At 36.4% G+C, this 17,877-nt stretch overlaps 1 protein-coding gene across 5 annotated transcripts in view; it reads right to left on the minus strand.

The window, feature by feature from the left end:
* TDRD7 (tudor domain containing 7) overlaps positions 1 to 17,877 on the minus strand; it is an 86,962-nt gene that overhangs the window by 38,030 nt on the left and 31,055 nt on the right. For all 5 annotated transcript variants that reach the window (XM_057723848.1, XM_057723847.1, XM_057723850.1 and 2 more), the window contains 2 exons: positions 11,147 to 11,220; positions 8,670 to 8,887 (listed from right to left, as the gene is read on the minus strand). In XM_057723848.1, coding sequence (XP_057579831.1) covers positions 8,670 to 8,887; positions 11,147 to 11,220 — 292 coding nt within the window. The remainder of the gene's footprint in view (positions 1 to 8,669; positions 8,888 to 11,146; positions 11,221 to 17,877) is intronic.

Here is a 17,877-nt window from a genome sequence, read left to right on the forward strand (position 1 = left end):
ATCCAGAGCCAGCTGAGCCTGCTGGGCCTCTTAAAACGCTTCTTCAGTCTACACTTAGCAACATCTGCTCAACTCTTTGTTACGCCTTCTCTGAAGTGGATGGCAGAGGCTAATTTCAGTAGAATATAGTCCATCTTATTTATATAAAATAACTCTCACAAGCCCCATACCCTAGCTGTCCACATGGCTTCTTCTAACCCAAAAGAGGATAACAGTTCTTCAGCTTTATGATCCTTTTCTTTCCAATGAGTTAACTGGGAACATGAGCTACTTCAATGTTTGTTTACTAGGCTCCCCTACTCTGGGCCCCAAAGCTTCTGTTCCCACCTGTGCTTTAGATGCAATCAGGACCAAATACTTAACAAGGTACTTTGTCAAACCTCTGAACATGACCTCTGAACATGACCAGCACACTGAGTTCCTCCAACTAGGGGTTACTATCTTAACAGAAGTTATGAACATTAGCTCTACGTGATGTGAATTTGTTCAGGGCAAGAGCAGAATTCCCATTTTTCTGGCCTTTATTCCAGAATAATGCTTAAAGATCACCTGGAAGTAATAAGCTTCCAGGGCTTTGCAGCATTTATATCAAGCTTTGCCAGTCAGCCTATAAAGCAGATTTTTGACCAATAAGCCTGAGTTAATTCAAACTACAAACAATGGCCAAATAATCACCTGAACTAGAAGGCAGACTTCTTTCCTCGGCAGTTTTATTTTCATTGTTTAAAGTAGATACCCTAACCCACCACCACCAATCCCCAAATGACTAGTTCCTTGAATTGTAGGCAATTTCCAATTTCTACCAGCTTCTTGATCGCAAGAAGGTTGGTTATGTGCCTAATTCAACTTTGTTCTCTAGTGATTTGACCTCTTTAAATTCAAATTAGCATTTACTAAGATTAAACATAAGCCTGACTTTAGGAACTGAGCCTGACACTAACTGGAGTTGATTCAGATGTCCTTCAACATGTTTGACAAATATTCATGGATAATTTAGTGACATGGAAAATAGGCCTGGTCCACATACTTCATTAGCCAATCTTTGGAGAATGGCTACTCAATTCAAAGGAAAAAATCAGGAAACTCATCTTGTTTAGAATTTATATATAATTTAAGACAAATGTAATTTTTTTCAACATAAACTCTGTTTTAAATTTTTCATGAAACTGAAAATTTGCTTTTCCCAAGCATCCCAATATCATCACCACCTGTCCTCTACAACATGTGTTTCATTTTGTTTTAATTTCTGGTCAGTGGGCTTAGAAAAGACACCTGTAACTATATCTATTCCCAGCCTATGAGAAAATCCCCAAAGGCAAGAAATTGCTGGCATGTGGGTTACAGTATGACATCTACTCTTCACTGCGCTCTGGTACATCTGACCAGACTTACATGCTGTTCTCTAGTCTCATCCCCCAAAACAGAACAGCTGTCTTCTGGCCTTCACAAATGACCCAGGTAAGTCAACAGCTACTTGAAACATGACTTTTATTATTTCCTTAGTGTGATCATCAGCTGCTAATCATTCCAGCTGGATCTTTCAAGAGAGTGCTTTTACAACTTCTAGTTCCTTTAGTCTACTTGATTCAGGTACATACATGACGAGGGGGTCATAAGGCCTCCTGCTCCATAGGAGAAGACTCAGGATCATAATCCTGACATTTTCCTCCACGTTTTCTTTGTTTTGTGGCTCTACATCTTTGGATATCCATGCAAAAAACATCACCAGTCCAATGACTGGGAACTGGCAAGGCCTGGAACTCCATATATTTACTATGAACAGACCCTTACCTTCACTGCCCAACAGCAGAGACAGGTGGGCAACATAAAACATTAACTCCCTATGCCATGGAGTTCAAGCCATCTCTTTTGGCGATTGTCAGAAGATTCTAGTATCTAACATGACTTAAACTTTCTATTCCTACAAGTTCATTATATTTAGCTTGGTTTCTGCCTCATCTGGAATCACAACTTCAATGAAATACTTCTCTCACATCCCTCTTAGTTTTTGCAGGTTTAGAGTTGACAGGTTAGGTTTGGTAGATGTGAGATCCAAGGACTTAAAACATCAGCTTCTTCAGGAGCCCTGTAAGTTCACACAAATAGAAGTCTTCATTCTATATGCTAGAAATTGTCTTCTTAATTCTAAGTGGTCTTTACTTCTTCCTAATTAACCTGTGCTGCAAAGTTCTTGAAGTCAAACTCCTTTGAGTCTACGAAGGCTCACCTGCTAACTCTGCAGCATGGGCTGCTGAGGTTAACTTACTTTCTTATGGAATTAGAATTTTCTTTGGGATTCTGTAACAGAGTTGGTATTGTCCAATTAAATGAAAAAGTTTTCAAAGCAGTGATATGGGTCTCATTCAGCCACAGTTTTGTTTCCATTGGGTAGTGGTTCTTCGTGTTGAAGCTTTAACTTACGTTCTAAATTTCATTTTATATGGCCACCACCCAATACAAACCTGAGACAGTAGGTAAAATTACATTTACCTGGAGACCTGCCTTCCAGCACTCCAAGTATTAGCAATGATTTGGAACTCAAAAACAAACCAATTAAAAAACTCAAATCCAGCAGGGAGTAAAGACCCCTGGGTAGCTAGCAACAACTAAAACATCAAAGAGTCACTGACCAGAAGCTTGCACCCTATGATTAGCCAGTTCATAGGAAGAAAGACTGGTTGATGACCTCCTACAGAGCTCACTCTTTTTGTGTTAAAGCTGAGAAGTGCTCGAAAAGTTAGACAATTGAGAAAGATGAGGAAATGGTCCCCAGTGGCATGACTGGGACACAATGAAGACAAAACGGATAGGTTCAGATCTGAAAGCTCTAAGGGCAGTGGGTGGGGCTTATGCTGCACGCAGGATAATAACTGAGATGAGCTAAAACCCAACTCAGTGCTCCAGACCTCTACACCTGCCACCCTCCCTGTAGTGTTCATGCTATGCCCAAGATTATTCAGAAAGGGTTATAATTTTTAGTCGCTCTGTTTAAGAAAGTACAGGTGTTTGTGGCATATTCTACAGAGAATTAAAGCTAAAGGTAAGAAGTTCCTTGTAGATGGCACCCTGTTTGCTCACAAACCATCTACCCAGAGAAACTCTTGCTCCACCACCTTGGATAAGTAGTTCTATAGACATTATGTATTTCAAGGCCAATATGCTTTCACTCCCATTCCTTTCCTAGCAAAGATTTCACACTGATGCTGACTACAACCACTTATATGTGGATAAACTGCAAGCCGTCTTTCTTTAGTGTGGCCCAAGATTAGGCCCTTGTTCACAGGTCCCCTCAAGAAGACATTATCCTGGTTAAATGTGTGCAGATCTTTTGGGGATGATCTTGGCTGGCAGCTGTGGCTTTCACTGTGCGTTCTAAGCTAAGTACATACTAGATATACTTCTCATTACCTTTGGGGGGAGCAGGATCTGCTCCTCTAGGATGGCAGAAACTCTCTTCATCTAAGAGTTTCATTTCCTTTATCCATTGCTCCTTATTTTTCAATTTAAACCTTTGTTCTGCCCTCTTTAGCATTTCCTCTGTTTTCACTGAGATAAGTGCCTCTGTAGAGCTTGCTGGGCATGCCTCTGGTTTACCAGTGGGTTTTTTTTTTTACTTTTTTTTTACCAGTGGGTTTTAATCTGTTTTCATTTAAGCTGGGCTGGCCCTGGAAAAATAACAGCTGTATTTTCCTATATACCTGCAATTTTTTTTGTTTGTTTGTTTGTTTGGTTTTTTCGGCCACACCATGCAGCATGTGGAATCTTAGTTCCCCAACCAGGGATCGAACCCATGCCCCCCTGCATTGGAAATGTGGAGTCTTAACCACTGGAAGGCCAGGGAAGTCCCCTATATACCTGCTATGTTTCTATACTGTACTGGCAGCTGCTCTTTATAGCTTGTGTAACTTAATTCTAACAACCCTAAGAGATGGGAAGAAACAATCACATTTTAGAGTAGACTGAAGCCCTGATCTGTATGCTGAAAGTAATATCACTAAGAAATGGCCAAGGCAAAAACCTAACTCCAAATCCCAAATTCTTTCTATTGTACTATTGGGCCTTATGGGTAGTTTTCTGTTTCAAGTTCCAGAAGAGCAATGTCACATTACTCCCCAACTGCCCTATTCTGATTTCACTGCAGTGCTGTTTTATCTTTCTCCTATTCAGATGGTCACTGAAATTAAATTTAAAAACTGTTCCAATGTGTTCATTGCATTTTTATTTTTATTGATGAAAAGTTAGAAAAGAAATTGGATTCCAATTAGATATTATGGCTGTACTTTCAAGTCCTGGCTTTACTTCTTACTGATGCTTCTGCTGGCATGGCTGTATAGATTGTATCAATACCATTAAGCCTGAGGATACATCACTGCTATTTCATGCATGTTCACTTCCTTAGAAATTAAAATTGTTTTTAACCCAGAAATATCCAGGCTTTAAAAAAAAAAAGAGGCATTTCATTTTGCATGGGCTGACAGGTGCTTTATCTTGTATAATTAATTACTACAATTAAAGTTAAGGCAAATTCCTGAACATACAAAAATATGTAAGTGGCAGAACTGCTGTTGCCTCCTTTGATATTACAGATATTGCTATACTGACACAATCCAGAACTTCAGGAATTTTTAGAAGTCTGAGTATTAGAGGACTAAACAACTTAAAGCTCAGTGTTTTTTAACGGACAGAAAAATGACATATAAAATACAGACTAACAGTAAAACCTTTTTGTAAAAGCATGAATAATTAACACCTTTAGGTATTTTTTCTCATTTACAACATTTTATGTTCTATAATTTTATGTTCCCATTCACTAAACGTTAAATGTTCTGTAATTAAGGCCTGATGTGCTTCCTGCCGAACTCATCGTTTCCCACTATCCTGAACTGCCACCCAACGCTCCTACGCTAGGTCTTGGAGGCTCCTGGCAGAGTCTTCTCAGCTGAGTGCATCTATTCCAGTCTGGCTCTAAATGAGCCCCCCAGCTCTCCACCAGCTTCAGATAAGGCACTAAAGACAGATATTTTGTCTCATGTAGGAATGGAGAGGTTTCTCTTTCCACCCATGTTTCAGAGAGTGGAGGATTTCAACAAAGTCGCAGGTGTTCAACAGTCCTTGTCACGAGATTTAAAATTTTACTAGAAATTGAAGTCGGTCAGAGGCTCTTGGATCCTGGGTGACCTCATGGCAGGGACCTGCTAAGTTTCCACCAAATGATGACTCTTTAATAAAGTGAATTGGCCCATTTGCCTCTTGAGTTTCTTCTTGAGCCACTCTCTTCTTATGGGGTTTCTTACAGTTTCCTGAAAAAGCCATGTTTTTCTGTCCCAGACTTTGGCACAAGCTGTTTCTTTTGTCTGAGGTGCCTTTTCCCCAGCATCCCCACCTTTGTCTACCCTACTTCAGCTCATCTGTTGGGTTTAGCTTTCCTCCAGGAAGCTGTTCTTGACTCACCAGACCATGCTGCTCTCTTCTGCTGACATGCTTCCTTAGCACCTGCATTTCCCCCTCATAACAACTGCAGGCTTGCCCTCATTTGCTCAGTGCTTATTTTCCCTGCGGGACAGTTAAGTGCCATAAGGGCAAGGTCCAGGTTTCTGTCTTGTTTACTGTTATTCTTAGCACCCAGGTCAGTGGGTGGCTCACAGAAGCATTTTGTAAATATCAGCCAAATACAACAGTAAAGGAAAACATTATTAATAAGGCCACCACTTTAGAACAGCCAAGAAGTGTTGCTATCCTTCTCCCAGGACCCAAGGGCAATTCTTAGATGCCAGTATCCTTGGTCAACGGCCTGCCATCTTGGGCCCTTTGCCTTTCCAAGACAGCTTCTGCACAAGTCCCATTTCCCTTGCAAGTTGCATAGGAACACGATGGAACTAGGTCATTATTGTTAATATGATTTTATATTCTCTTTAGCTTTCAAAACTCTCAATCCACTTTTTGTCAGAGAGATCCAAAAGGTTAAGAACAGCAAATTCAAAGCATCCTTCTGCCTGCATCATAATACCATCTAACAATCTTGTAGAGTGATTTATAACACACAGCTGATTAAATCTTCATGAAGGTAAAATTTCAAAGCTATCATTTGGTCCCTTGAGCTGACGCTACACATTCTACATTCAAATGGAAACCTTGCAAGTGATTATCTCTAGGTGGTAGGATGATGGGAGATTTTTATTTTTTTATAACTTTATTTTTCAATACTTTTTATGGAATATTTTATATGACTGGAAGAGAGCACTTTTTTAAAAAAAAAAGAAAAAATACACTGTACTCAGATTTTTCTTCAGTTACACAACAAGCCATATGGAGATACACATGACTACATCTTTCTTACTCTAAAATTTCTGCACTGTGTTCCAACCTGTCTGACCCTGTTTGCAGTAGAATCAGCCCTGGGCATGCTGTCAGTGCTCCTGCTTTTCAGCAAGGTGAAAAGCAAGAAGTCAGAAGAAAGGGAAAACAACCATGGTGTAACTATTTAAAACTGTCTAAAAATAACCATGGTATAACAGTTTGGAACTGTTTACCAGTAGGCTGTTAAAAAAAATCAGAGCTATTAAAAAAAGTTTTGAAAAATATCAATAGATGTCATTAAAACTGGCAATTTTTGTCATCCTAGACACAATGCTTCACTAAGTTAATTCTCATACCTGACAACTGATACTGACTGCATCTAAACGGTCATACTCAAAATTGAGAGAAACAGCACAAAGATAAGAAAGATGTATTACATTTCTGCTTCATGTTCCATCCTCACTGGACAGAAAATAATCATGCAACAAAGATGCATCTGAGCAACCAAAAAATTAAAAATCAGTCATTTCAGAGCCTGAAATTTAGTAGGAAACCATCCATTTTAGATAAAGTTTTAACATCAAAGAGATAGGTACTCTCTCACCTGCAATCCTAGCAAGAGAAATTTTGAGGCTTTGCAGATACGTAGAGTAGCAAGGATGAAAATTTCCCCCAAAAGTCATAACTTAAGCTACACAAATACTAGTGATTATCATGCAGTATACAACAAAGTAACCAGAAACATAATACAGTAAGAAGAATCTGTGAAGTTAATTTAAAATTCTTTTACTCCAAAGATAACTTCTTTATCAAAGCTTAATAGTGAGTTATAGGTGTATCTTCACAATAAAAGGGCTTAAAGTTCATTGAAGACATGTTATAAGTTCATGAATGTCTATGGATTTAAAAGAATAAAAGAACCATATGCATGCCAAGAAGAAGCTCCAGGCCCTGAACCTTCAAATCAAGCAGGGTGGTGAAACCACAAAAGTCCCCTCAAGATTATGGAAACCTGAGGGGGTCCTCAATGCTGCTAAACCTACACCCAGTGAGGATATTCTTCGCAGAAAGGAGTAAAAATGGAATGAATTGAATAGCAACCTCACCAATTCCCATTACAAAAATAAACTCCATAGTCAACATAAATCAGGGATAACATTCTTATGATCATTCTTGACTTTATAGGTAGGGAAACAGCCATATTTCCAGAGTTTGATATTTCCTCTTGTTTTCCCATTCACACTGTATATTCATCAGCACATCATATTGCCCTAAGGTGGTCTCAGCCTCTAAGGCAGTGCCTGGTACCTGCAGGTACAAAGTGAATGATGTAAGAACAAATAAGATGGACGGATGGACAGATGGACGGATGGATGGATGGATGGATGATTCTTGCCTGGAAAGCCCATGGGACTGGAGTGGGTGCCAGTGCCCTGCAGGAAGAAGTGGTTATAAAAATATACACTGTCTTTAGGCTAGGTGCTTATAAGAGGGAGTGGCCCAAACTCTGCCCAACAGCGCTGGGGGCCAAAATACATATCAAGTTGAACAAATGAAAGCCCTCTATCAAACAATAATCATCATACATATTTAATTCTATAAGCTTAGAAGCACCAAATAACTGCTAATGCTACCATTTAAAAGCGATTTTGTTGAATATATCCTATGTAAATAAAAATATTAAAAAACATCTAAAGATTAGTTATTTTGGTTTAAGACTGGTTGTCTCTATCTCTGGCTGAACTAAGATTTCTAATAAACTACTCTGATCCATCATTTTATTATAATAGATTCTCAAGTAGAAGCAGGCATGGAAATTGATGTCAGCTCACTTTTCAATTTTTTTCTCCAAAGAAGTTTGTAAAAATTTTAAATCTGAACACTATATTAATTTTTTAAAATGTATTCTGTAAATAATTAGCCAAAATAATTAAATTTGTTCAGCTGAATGTCTTTAAAAGTGCTCAGGAACAAGATTTCTTAAAAAAGAAAAAAATGCTTAGGAACAAGCATATAAAATTTGAGATTAACAAAAAAATTTTCTATTAGCAGTTAAGTTCGTTATTAAAATGACAAAGCCATCAATATCTATTTGTAACAGTTCAATACAAAATGGTATATATATTATCACATATTAAATGCACTTAAAAATAACTTAAAACAAAATCTATAAAAATAGCAATTACAACTTTGACATATTTCCCCTATAAGTAAGAACCGGGATGTGTTACCCTTAGTGATAAAGATTAATGAAGCGATATTATGCAAAGTGCTTCATGCTCCCCAGATAAAAGGTGATATGACTAATAACCCAAAATCTGGAAGAGGGGCAGGGAGGAGGCATCAGCAGGCAGGAAGAAGAAGAAACGTACCGTGCAAATATGAGGCCAGTGTTCAAACTGCTGTAAAATTCCTTGATTAAGTTCTTCTTTATATAATTCTTTGTAAAAATGTGGAAGCTTAGATATCCAAATGCCATTGTTATGCTTGGTTAGTATTTCCTTTACGCGGTTTTGAACCTCATCCATTTTATACGTGTAAGAGGCAGGAGGCGTGACATTTGGTTTTTCAACAGCCTGATTTAAATTATCTTTAAATTAAAAAAATGATAGAATTAACCAGAATGCTTAACATTTTAGATTACCCCCATTACCTAGTATTTGTGTCTTTAGGCTTGTGGGGGTTAAGGGACTTCAAAGGGAGCAGGACTAGGAGAGCAGGACCATGACAATTTCATTCTAAGTTTTAACCTTGAAATAACCAGGTCAACCACCACTCAGAGAGGGAACCTAGCCCCTTTATTTTGCAAGGATACCTCACAGTTTAATTTAAACATTAGGATGATGTTTGCTTCATAAAGAAGAATGAAATTTATTATTTAAGCAATCATTTTCTAATTTGCAACTAAGAAAGGTTAAATTTTAGACAATAATGGTATATATGTAATGCTAAATTTAAAGCTGTATTTTACAAAGCATAAAGATAATGCTTATTAGTAAGATCAAAGGACATTTTATAAAAAATAGATAATTATCCAGGTTTTAAAGTATGATCAATTTTCCCTTTATTAATGAGAAAAAATAATTTAGCAATAAACAAAAGTTCAGAAATTGATCCACCTATAATAATCATCCTAGCCTCAGTTTATAAACAGAAATAGAAGGTTTGGTGCCCACAGATAACTATTAATGATTTGTTTTATTTCCCCAATCCAAATCATTCATTTTTCATAAGTGAATATTTATAAAATTTTGGCTAGCTCTCTTACATTTATTTTTTATTTAAAACTTAAAATGCCTGAGTTAACATCCTAAGGCAATAATGAAATTTAAATGTCCACAGTAGCTGGCATTTCTGGTATATTAAGAACTAGGAAATTCATTCCAAACTTTTTTTAAATTTCACTGGAATCAGATTATATTAAAAATTACCACCTGTAAGCAAAATATGTTCATATTTTAATCATAAGTATTTCTGCTGAGATTCAACAATTTTTATTTTATTTTTTAAACTGGCTGGTAGAGACACATGGGCTGGTTTGGGGATGCTGGCCTCTGAGGATGCCAAGAAGCCAAAGGGAGAGTAGTTCCTTGAGGATGGCTGAATGCTGGCTCTGCTTTACCCCCCACAGCACATGAGATCTGCCCTTGCCAACAGAAGGGTCCAGGATGTCCACATGTATTTCCTACTAAAGGCACAGTTAATTTATAAAGTTCTTCCCAAATAATGATATATAAAAGAATCAGGAAGAAGGTAAAGATGAGAGTTTCTTGGAACTGGCCAGTCCCTCTCTTAAAGAGAGAGTGTCAGCAGCTGACACACAGTCTTTGCAAATGCACCTGCTCTGTGGGGCCACTGGAGTCATCTAAGCTTCTGTACCTTTTGTTAAACAAACCACGGAAGTAATCTAGGCTGCCAGCAGCTAGAAGAGGTTATGGATAAGTGTGTGTAAATCAGCTGCTGGGTGAATCATAACCTTCCTAAAAAAGTCCTCTTGGTTCTGCAGAAAAAGCTTATTCTAATTTAAAGGATTTACAACCTCTAAAGGGTATACAACTTTACTGAGCAATCATTTTTCAGAAAATGAATATGTAAAAGTAACTGATATAAACAAAAATCAAATTGTTCAATTAACTTCCATGAGAAATACTGGAGATATATTCCTATGGGAAAAAATGATTTCAACTCAGTAAGAATCACACTTAAAGCAGCAAATCATTTAAAACCACATTTAAATTTCATGCAGCATAATTTCTGAAAACAGTGTCCCTCAGGTGGGTCTAAGAGCAGCGGATTTACACTTTGGTTGGAGGAGACAAGATGAGTGCGTGCACTTCTAATCTTCAGATTCTTCAACTTTATTATGTCTTCTATTGATTTTCTAACAGTCCTTTTGGATTTTATCTATTTATATTCATTTATATTCATATTTAGATGCTTAGTGCTCAATGCACACAGTTTAGGGGCCCAGCTTTTACATGGTGAAGTATCTGAAACTATTTTATGAGTTGAAGTCCCCTATTTATGTGCTTTAAATCTTACTCTCTGATAAGTGAGAGTGACAAGGGACACAAGTATCTCTGTAGGTGACATGTGGAAGTGAAACAGAATAGGTCTGGTGTGAGGAAGGCCTCAAGTCAGAATAATAGTGATATCCTTGGAGGTATTACTTTCTCTTTAGATCACTTCAGTTCATAACTTAAAGAAATCAGGAAAGAGGGGAGGAGAGATATATTCCAAGTGGGAGAAGGTGAGAACAAAGGTCAAAAGCCACAACTAGATATTTTCTTGGGGCTCTAAGGCTCCAGAAACCACAATGTATCATAAAAATAATGTTTAGAAAACATACCACTCATTTCCTTAGTACAGGTTCTTGAAAGGTGCATCTGAAAAGGTGGCGGAAGGGATGCCTTTGGGTTAAACCTAAAGTATAAAAAAAAAAGGTAAATTAAAATTCAAACAGCAAAGTCAATACCAAGTTTCAAACACTATACTTTTCATTTAAAGTCTCTGTGGCATTGAGCAACAAAATAAGTCATTAAAATATTTCAAAAGGGACAAAAATTAAGATGATACCTGGTATCAGCTTTCATGTTTCATATTCACCAGCATATAAAAGCCTAAATTTAAACTAGAAATTTAAAAGAACTTGGAAGTCACATTTCCAGTTAATCACCTCTAAGAAACTGGCAATACAAAATAAAGAAAACTATGCATAGTTAAACATAAAGAATATTTTGGACTATAATTAAAAAATGAAAGACTTGCATCACCAAATATGGAAATGTGTTATAAAGGTACAACACTTAAAACAGTTGGACAGATAAGTAAGATAGTAGAGGGCTTAGAAACACTCAATTGAGATTATATCTTAGCACATGATAAAAGCGGCATTTCAAACCAGAGAGGGAATTCCTCAATTAACTACTTAGAAAAGAAATGTAGATTTCCTACCTCATACCTCACCAAAATAATTTTTATGTGAATTGTACTGGATATACATAGAAAAATTTTCTAATTATGAGGACAAAGAAATGCCCCCCCCCCCCACCCCACAAACAGAAGTAATTTGTGTTCATGTCTGTCTCTCTCACTAGACTCCAAATGTCTTAATTACTTGTGTTTCCATGTCTAGGGCAGTGCTTGGTACATGCAAGGGAGAGTGAATGGTGTAGGAATGAATAGGATGATTGAATGAATCAAAGATTACATTCTGCCCAGCAGTGGGTGTGGGACTAGTGGTGAAAGTGACACAGTATACCTATTTCATGATTTTTCAATAGTATGGAATATTCTAAAAATTAGATCAACTCTTTGAAATGAAGCACATCTCAAAATATTTTAACTCTAAAAGAAATGATTAGATTGCAGGCTACCAGCAAAAGCTTATTTAGTATATGATGCTCTGCAATTATAAGAGCATCACATTTGTATATTAATGCATGTGGATAATAAAAGAAGATGCCAAAAACATATCCAATTCCTACTTCTGCAGAACTGGCAGGGAGACAACAATCCTTTCCCTTGCACCAGAGTCCTAAAAATGTAAATTGGAATTTTCCCCTGCTTTGAGCCAGCTGTGAGGGTGACTGAGCAAAGAGTGAAAGCACAGCAAGGATATGGCAGAGACTGCTATGGTTCAAGCACTGGTAGGTCTAATGAGAGAAGAGAAAACAGCCAGCATAACAAAAGAAAGATATTCAAGGAAAACCACAGGGACATGTGAAAAACAAACATAAGATAATTAGAGGTCCAATCGGTTTTATAACAATAAGTATAAAAGACTTATTATTTTGTTTCTTAAAAGACAAATACTTAAGACTGTCCCCTCTCCAAAAAACCCCCAAATTTAGACATATGCCATTTATTAGAGACATTATTATCCCACAAATATTTATTTAAGGGCCTACTATTACATGCCAGGCATTGTGTCAGAGGGTGATGATCAATGATTAAACAAGAGGAAGATACCATTACTCTCACAGACTACACATGTAGTTGGGAAAAGCAACTGTAGCAAGCAGCTAGTAGATGGCCCCCAGTGATTCTCACCTCTGGTATCCACAGCCTTGGTTAATCCCCTCCCTTTGAGTAACTTGCTTCTAATCAATAGGATACTTCAAGGTTGAGGGGATCATACACAATTAGATTACAAAAGATTCTAATTTCCACTTTGCTAGCGTAATCTGAGGTGCTCTTTGGCCAACGGCCAGACGGAGCTAAGGAAAAACTCAAAAGGAACAGACCATACCAACAACCAAGAGAGTGAGCCCGGAAGGGGACTCCCGCACAGCTGACCCCAGCTGTGGCCTCATGAGAAACCCTAAAGCAGAGGACCTAGCTCAGTGGTTCTTAGACTGCTAACCCACAGAAGCTACGGGCTAATAAGTATGTGCTGTAAACTCCTAAATTTGTGGTAATCTGTTACACAAAAGATAATTAATGCACTGAAAGAATCTATATATAAGAACAAAGTCTACTAAGTGCTACAATAGGGGCAGTAGGTATAACAAAAGCACATGCAAAAGCAACAAACTAAATTAAGAGGTAGAGAGAGGAGCAAGTAGAAAGTAAAGGTTATTAACACATCATAGAGTTATAACAATGTGAGTAGTTTGGCACTGCAAAAGAACAGACAGGTAATCAATGATTCCAGATGGAAAGCCCAGAAACTGAGTCATATATTTATAACAATTTAGTATTGATAGAGATAGCATTTCAAACCAGCAGGGAAAGAAAGGATTATGTCATAATGGATATTAGGACATCTGGCTAACAGAAAAAAGATTCCCACTCTCACGCTACACAACAAAATAATTCTGGATGAATTACAGGTTGAAATGCAAAAAATTGAAACCATAAAAATTCTAAAAGAAAACAGAAGATATACTACATAATACGGGTGTAGAAATGCTTTCCTAAGCATAACACCTAAAGGCAGAAGCCATAAAGGTAGAGATTAATAGATGTAACTAGAAAATTTTAAAGTATTTGTATACCAAAAATACCATAATTAAACAAACTGAGGTAACATTGCCAACATATTACAGCACAAAAGGGTCAACATCATTAATTTATGAATCACTTTTTACCAATTAGAGAGAAAAACCAACAAGGACAAAACTCTGTAATTTACAAAAGATCTATAAATGGGGTAATAAACATATGAAAAATATAACTTCCTTAAGAATCAAAATCAAAGAAATAGAAATGAAAACATAGGTTCATTTTTTCACCTTTTAGAGTACAAATAAAAAACTGATGCCCAATGTCGGCAAGTGCACAAGTAAACTATCATTCCCATAAGCTTCTAGAAGAATCTAACTGGTATGATCCATTTAGTGCACAAGTTAGTAAAGCCTTAGTACGTATATCCTCTTACCCAGAGAGCCTGTTTCTACCAATTTATTCTAAGGAACCAGTTGTGAATATAGGCAAGGATTATTCTACAAATATGTTCATTGTAGAACCGCTTACAATAGTGAAAATCATTTATATTCAACAATAAGTGACTGGACAATGGACCAGCCTGACACTAAAAACGTTAACTTAGATGTGTACTTGGTGACATGGAAAATGTTCACAATATACTGCCTTCTAAAACAGGTTATAAAATAGTAATATACATCATGACCCAATGTGTATTTTTAAAACCTTATCTAAATAAATAATATAGAAACGTATTTTTAAATGTTTACATTTATGTCTGGATTAGAGGTGATTTTTTTCTTCCTTCTACTTTCTTCTAGCTTGCAAATTTTCTATACCATACACATTAGTAATTTTGTAATTAGAACAAATCAATAAATGTATTTTAGAAAATGTTTCCTATAAATATTTAGTACATGACTTTTAAACCCACAAGATCTCAGAAACCTGCATTCATTTACTTTAGCGTAATACTTGAAAACTGCCTTTTCAATCGTGGTTCCCATTGGCTAACGCCAGACAGTCCTTTATTTGTATCCAAAGTGCATGATCTTACTCACTACAATATAGCAATTTCTTCTCTCATTCTAGGCCTGATGGAACCCTGGTCTTCAGTGCCATACTCATTTATGTTCTATGCATAAATATATTAAAAACCCCATTTTAATAATCTTATCCTTTTAACAAAATACAATGGTCATGAATTGTGTTTTTTTAGAAATAAACATTTCCCAGAGAAACCACAAATCAATCATACATCCTCACTCTTTCTATTTTACGGTAGACACAGAGTAAACTTAGATTGATACCTACAGTATTAGAGAATATCAGTTATGTTATTTTCCTAGAACCTCCCAGTTTGTTAACTGGCATGCATGAATTCTTAACCAGAGTTTTTGAGAATGGGCTTCTGGGCCCCATGCATTCCTTGCATTAGTATACAAACATGTATGTATATGTGCACAAATTAATTTCTCTGGGAAGATAATTTATAGCTTCCATTAGCTTCTAAAAGATTTGGTGACTCTAAAAAGTGTAAACTCCTAATAGCTTATACTACTTAATATTACTGCTTAACATTTCATAAGTTTAGAAATAAAGTCTTTTGCTATTGCTCTATTTTGGTAAGAGCAACTTCTTTGATTTTATAATTGGAAAGGCAGCCCGTAACCTCTGCCACCAGATGGTATTTAGATTTCTCTTAAAATGTATCTTTCAATTTGTATTATGCTCTTTAAAAAAAGATTTGATGTTTTACAACTTCTTTAATGGCCTATAATTAAAATAGTCTGAAATATAATCCACACAAAGAAAAACAGCTGAAAAGAATTACGTATGTAGTTCTAGAAATCACTGTACAAGAATCTACAGGACATTCTACTATATGGAATTCAAAAATCCTTACTGTGAAAGGCAAAAGACAAAAACATATACTACATTAATTCTCAAAACTAAAACCATATAGAAAGCTTTCGCTATCAATTTTTAACCTTTTATTTTGAAATAGAGAATTTGCCAAAAAATGTACACAGAAGTCCCATGTACTCTTCACCCAATTTCCCCCAATGGTAACATCTTGCATAGTACAATATCAAAACCAGGCAACTGACATTGGTATAATCCAGAGCTTATTCAAATTCCACCAGTTTTACACGTACGTGTGTGTGTGTGTGTGTGTGTGTGTGTACAGTTCTGTGCAATTTTACTACACATATAGGTCCCTATAACCACCACTACAATCAACATCCAGAATTATCCCATCACTACAAGGCTCCCTCTTGCTACCCCTTTACTGCCTCATCCTTCCCCCTTCCCCAATCCCTGACTCTTGGCAACCACTTCTCTGTTCTCTATCTCTATAATTTTGTCATTTCAAGAATGTTATATAAATAGAATTACATAGTATGTAACTTTTTGAGATTGGCTTCTTTCACTCAGCATAATTCCCTTGAGATCCACTGATGATGTTGCATGTGTCAATAGTTCATTCCTTTTTACTGCTGAGAGGTATTCTGCAGTGTGGATGTATTCAGTTTGCTGAAACTTTCAACTACTGAAGGATATCTGGGCTGTTTCCAGTTTTTGGCTATTATGAATAAAGTTACTATGGACACTTGTGTACAGGTTTTTGTGTGAACTTAAGTTTTCATTTCTCTGGGATAAATGTCCAGGAGTGGAATTCTTGGGTTATATAGTAGTATCATGTTTAGTTTTTTTAAAAGGAAACTCCCCGGCTATTTTCTAGCACGGCTGTACAACTTTATATTCCCAACAGCAATACACAAGTGATCCATTTTCTCTGTATCCTTGCCAGATTCAGTTTTTAAGTTGAAGTATATTTGATTTATACTTATATATTTGATTTATACAATATTATATTAGTTTCAGGTGGACAGCATGGTGATTTGGTGTTTTTGCAGATTATACTCCATTACAAGTTATTACAAGATAATGGCTAATAAGATTATTCCCTGTGCTATACAATATATCCTTGTTGCTTATCTATTTTACACATAGTAGTTTGTATCTGTTAATCCCATGCCCCTAATTTGTCCCTCCTCCTCCTCTTTCCTCTTTGATAACCACAAGTTTTTTTCTATATCTTTGAGTCTGTTTCTCTTTTGCTTATACATTCATATGTAGTATTTTTTAGATTCCACACATAAATGTGATATCATATAGTACTTGTCTTTGCCTTATTTCACTAAACATAATATTCTCTAGGTTCATCCATGTTGCTGCAAATGGCAGAATTTCATTCTTTTCTATGGCTGAGTAATATTTCATTGTGTATACACACACACACACACACACACCCCATATCATCTTTATCCATTCATCTGTTGATGGGCACTTGGGTTGCTTCCATGTCTTGGCTATCATAAACAGTGCTGCTATAAACACTGGGATGCATGTATCTTTTCAAATTAGTGTTTTTGTTTTTTTTCTGGACATATGTCCAAGAGAGGAATTGCCCGATCATATGGTAATTCTATTTATAGTTTTTTAAGGAACCTCCATACTGTTTTCTATAGTGGCTACACCAATTTACATTCCCACCAACAATGCACAAGGGTTCCCTTTTCTCCACATCCTCTCCAACATTTTTTATTTGTAACTTTTTGATGATAGCCATTCTGACAGGTGTGAGGTGGTACCTCATTGTAGTTTTGATTTGTATTTCCCTCATGCTTAGCAATGTTGAGCTTTTCATGTGCCTGTGGTCATCTGCATATCCCCTTTGGAAAAATGTCTATTCAGGTCTTCTGTTCACTTTTTTAATTGGGGTGTTTATTTTTTTGATATTGAGCTGGTTGAGCTGCTTACATACTTTGAATATTAACCACTTGTTGGTCACATCATTTGTAAATATTTTCTCCCATTGTGTAGGCTGTCTTTTCATTTTGTTGCTGTGCAAAAGCTTCAAAGTTAAATTAGGTCTCATTTGTTTATTTTTGCTTTTATTTCCTTTGCCTTAGGAGACAAATTCAAACAAATACTGCTATAATTTATGTCAAAAAGTATTCTGCCTATGTTCTTCTAGGACGTCTATGGTTTCAGGTCTTACATTTAGGTCTTGAAACCATTTTGAGTTTATTTTTATAAATAGTGTGAGAGAATGTTCTATTATCTTGTTTTACATGTAGCTGT

The sequence above is a fragment of the Hippopotamus amphibius genome, chromosome 2 (genome assembly GCF_030028045.1).
Source record: "Hippopotamus amphibius kiboko isolate mHipAmp2 chromosome 2, mHipAmp2.hap2, whole genome shotgun sequence".
Taxonomy (NCBI): Eukaryota; Metazoa; Chordata; class Mammalia; order Artiodactyla; family Hippopotamidae; genus Hippopotamus; species Hippopotamus amphibius.